This window comes from Austrofundulus limnaeus, unplaced genomic scaffold, assembly GCF_001266775.1.
Source record: "Austrofundulus limnaeus strain Quisiro unplaced genomic scaffold, Austrofundulus_limnaeus-1.0 Scaffold2958, whole genome shotgun sequence".
Classification (NCBI taxonomy): Eukaryota; Metazoa; Chordata; class Actinopteri; order Cyprinodontiformes; family Rivulidae; genus Austrofundulus; species Austrofundulus limnaeus.
In genome coordinates, this window is record NW_013955360.1 from 2140 (window position 1) to 3795 (window position 1656).

At 50.8% G+C, this 1656-nt stretch overlaps 1 protein-coding gene across 1 annotated transcript; it reads left to right on the top strand.

Moving 5' to 3' along the window:
• Positions 1 to 315: 315 nt before the first annotated feature.
• On the top strand, positions 316 to 854 carry LOC106511586 (ETS-related transcription factor Elf-2; the record flags this gene model as incomplete). Its single annotated transcript, XM_014000344.1, is given in 2 exon segments — positions 316 to 508; positions 612 to 854. Coding segments are annotated over 2 exon segments (436 nt in total), but the record flags the coding sequence as incomplete, so codon positions are not given.
• Between the last annotated feature and the right edge of the window lie 802 nt (positions 855 to 1656).

A 1656-nucleotide genomic window follows, 5' to 3' on the forward strand; every position in this document is an offset into this window, starting at 1 on the left:
GTGTCGAGCATGTAGACATGTGTCGAGCGTGTAGACGTGTCGAGCATGTAGACATGTGTCGAGCGTGTAGACGTGTCGAGCATGTAGACATGTGTCGAGCGTGTAGACGTGTCGAGCATGTAGACATGTGTCGAGCGTGTAGACGTGTCGAGCATGTAGACATGTGTCGAGCGTGTAGACGTGTCGAGCATGTAGACATGTGTCGAGCGTGTAGACGTGTCGAGCATGTGGACAGGTGTCGAGCGTGTGGACGTGTCGAGCATGTGGACTGGTGTGTACAGGTGTTGAGTTTGTCATGGTGTGTGTGGTCTACAGGTAACACCACGTACCTGTGGGAGTTCCTCCTGGAGCTGCTGCAGGATAAGAACACCTGTCCCAGGTACATCAAGTGGATGCAGAGGGAGAAGGGCATCTTCAAACTGGTGGACTCCAAGGCCGTGTCCAGACTGTGGGGCAAACACAAGAACAAACCAGACATGAACTATGAGACCATGGGCCGGGCCCTCAGGTCAGTCATTTTGAATATACAAGTACTTCAGACCGTAGTACAAATATTTCTGTTTTTACTTCCTGAAACTAAACTAATTATTGTTATATCTCTGTGTGTGCAGGTATTACTACCAGAGGGGCATCCTCGCCAAAGTGGAGGGTCAGCGGCTGGCCTACCAGTTCAAAGAGATGCCCAAAAACATCCGAGTGATTGATGATGAAGAGGAGGATGAGGTGGTGGAGGAACGAGAGGGACTTGTGTCCAGCCAGCACCCCGTTCACCAGCAGGGCCCTGTTAGCCTCTGCACCACAGCCCAGCCCAAACACACCTACGTCACGGTCATCCCCAACAACGCCGCTGCCAGGTCTGAAATCACTTCCTGAATGTGTCAATCCTGAAAGTGTTGATGATCCCAAGAAAGGGTCGATGATCCCAAGAAAGTGTCGATGGTTCCGAATGTGTCTGGTCCTGAAAGTGCCGATGATCCCAAGAAAGTGTCGATGGTTCCGAATGTGTCCATGATCCCGAGAAATGATCCCGAATGTGTCGATGGTCCCAAATGTGTCGATGGTCCCGAATGTGTCGATGGTCCCGAAAGTGTCTGGTCCTGAAAGTGTCGATGTGTCGATGGTCCTGAGAATGTGTCGATGGTCCCAAATGTGTCGATGGTCCCGAAAGTGTCTGGTTCTGAAAGTGTCGATGATCCCAAGAAAGTGTCGATGGTTCCGAATGTGTCTGGTCCTGAAAGTGTCGATGATCCCAAGAAAGTGCCGATGATCCCAAGAAAGTGTCGATGGTTCCGAATGTGTCCATGATCCCGAGAAATGGTCCCAAATGTGTCGATGGTCCCAAATGTGTCGATGGTCCCGAATGTGTCTGGTCCTGAAAGTGTCGATGATCCCAAGAAAGTGTGGATGATCCCAAGAAAGTGTGGATGGTTCCGAATCTGTCGATGATCCCGAGAAATGATCCCGAATGTGTCGATGGTCCCAAATGTGTCGATGGTCCCGAATGTGTCGATGGTCCCGAAAGTGTCTGGTCCTGAAAGTGTCGATGTGTCGATGGTCCTGAGAATGTGTCGATGGTCCCAAATGTGTCGATGGTCCCGAATGTGTCGATGGTCCCGAAAGTGTCTGGTTCTGAAAGTGTCGATGATCCCAAGAAAG